This window comes from Volvox carteri (assembly GCF_000143455.1).
Source record: "Volvox carteri f. nagariensis unplaced genomic scaffold VOLCAscaffold_51, whole genome shotgun sequence".
NCBI classification, from domain to species: domain Eukaryota; kingdom Viridiplantae; phylum Chlorophyta; class Chlorophyceae; order Chlamydomonadales; family Volvocaceae; genus Volvox; species Volvox carteri.
In genome coordinates this window covers 316,067-318,073 of record NW_003307594.1, presented here as the reverse complement: position 1 = coordinate 318,073, position 2,007 = coordinate 316,067, and the positions used below count along the sequence as shown (strand labels likewise).

Here is a 2,007-nt window from a genome sequence, read left to right as displayed (position 1 = left end):
ACACACCCACACCCACACACCTACCAAAACAGGAACACCAGCACCGCCAGCACCACCAGCACTACAGGCCCCGCAACTCCCCGGACTCGCTCCCAGTTGAGGCGGTACCGCCAAATGCCCGCCACTTCGCCGTAAATCCATAAGAATACGGCGTACGACGTCAGGTACATCAGTACGGCCTGTAAGCGAGTTTCCGTGAAGTAAAATAGCAGCTTAACGTGGTTGTGTACGCGAAGATGTGCTGTTGAGATAAGGTGCAGGCGTTAATAATTGGCGGGAAGCCGCGTTGTACGCGACTATTCATTGATTCGTCGTGGCACCGTACGACGACGTACCGTGAAGTGGTACGACACAATCGGCAGGCGCGTGAGTACGACCTGCGCCAGTGCCAAGCCGCTATTCCCCGCGTGCCGCATATAGTTACTGGGGGTGTCGTACGGTATCTCTCGGGAAATCGCCACAAGGCCCACCTGGTGCCGTACAGCAGCAAAGAACCCTCAAAGAGAGGTAGTGCTCAGAGGGGTTGCGAGGGGCTTTACACACAAACACACACACGGGGGGACGTACAACGCTGAGGAAGAGCGAGCTGGGGGAGGTGCGTGGGAAAAGCGACAACCTACATACATACGCACGCCTACACACACATAAATACACACACACGCGCGCAGACACTCCCGCATTAAAGTCCACAGGACGTCATTCAGGTAAGACCCTGAATGGGCCCTGGTACGACGTGAGGCATTGCCGTACCCAGAAGAAGATGGTGAGGAATAGCGCCGAAACCACCGCCACCTCCATAGCCAGGCAGTGTGCCGTACTGAGCAGGTCCCACTGGTGGTGATGACGTGGTCATGGTGGTGGTGGTGTGGGGGGGTGGGGGTGGGGGGAGCTCGTAGTTATGTGTGTGTATGAGTATGTGCTATTGGTTTTGGCGGGGTGGGGGTTGGGGTGGGGCAAACCACAGCCATCTCCCCCTCCCCTCCCCTCCCCCCTTCTGACCACCACCTCCACCATCACCGCCACCACCACCGCCACCACACCACCACACCGACAACATTACACCGCAACTTCTTCAACTTAAACAGCTGCACACAGAACATCTGCAAAAACTAACTATATATTTGTAAGACACCTACTCTCTGATGGACACCGTTCCCAATACTTTGCCGTACTGTACGGCCCGTATGATCCGTACGAACGTGTTGCAGATGCAGGTCTCCAAGTGGTGTGCCAGCAGGGGGGCGGTCGTCCGGCTGGTTCGCGCCGGGCAGCTGCCCTGTCGGCGTCTTTCCATCCGCCACGGAAGTGCTGCTGCTACTGCTATCTCCGCCGCCGCCGCCGCCGCTACTGCTGCTACTGCTGCTGGTGCTGCTGCAATGGCCATGTGGGCTGTGCATCGGATGATACAGAGCACGTTGCTCTCCAATTTCGCCGCTGCCAGCTCTGCCGCCGCCGCCAGTGCCGTCGTACTCCATCTTGCGTCCCGCCGCCGCGGCGGCCGCCAGCGGCGGCCGAAATGCCGTCGCCCGTCGCAGCAGCAACAGCCGTGCCGCGGCGCTGCCGGCAGCGGCGGCCGCAGCCAGCGGCCCCGGCGGTGACGCAGCCGCCGCCTCCCGAACCGGCTCCCGTTGCCGTGCAGTAGTGGCGGCGGCGGCGGCGGCGGCGATGGACACGGCATGGGCTGCGGATGAGGCATTTCCGTCGTCCCCCTCCTCCCTCTCCCCCTCCCCCTCCCCCTCCTCCTTTCCCTCCGCCACCACTACCAAGACCCCCGTCAGCGGCGGCCCCGCGGGCTCCAGCCCAACCGCCTGCAGCCGCGCCGCCGCCCCCAGCGGCCCGTGAACCCCCTCCTCCTCCCCCACCGCCCCCTCCTGGTCAAAATCCCCGCCACCCCCCCCTCCACCTCCTCCACCTCCACCTCCTCCACCTCCTCCACCACCACCACCAGCAGCAGCAGCCCGGTACTCACCGGCGCCATACCGCACCGCCACGTCAACAGCTCTCCCC

General features: G+C 62.7%; 1 protein-coding gene across 1 annotated transcript in view; it reads right to left on the bottom strand.

The window, feature by feature from the left end:
• The window catches only part of VOLCADRAFT_96308 (uncharacterized protein), a gene marked incomplete at both ends in the record, with an annotated part of 3,532 nt that extends 1,554 nt beyond the window's left edge, over positions 1 to 1,978 (bottom strand). Inside the window, 4 exons of the mRNA XM_002955341.1 lie at positions 25 to 179; positions 336 to 470; positions 751 to 831; positions 1,904 to 1,978. Coding sequence (XP_002955387.1) covers positions 25 to 179; positions 336 to 470; positions 751 to 831; positions 1,904 to 1,978 — 446 coding nt within the window. The remainder of the gene's footprint in view (positions 1 to 24; positions 180 to 335; positions 471 to 750; positions 832 to 1,903) is intronic.
• Positions 1,979 to 2,007: the final 29 nt, after the last annotated feature.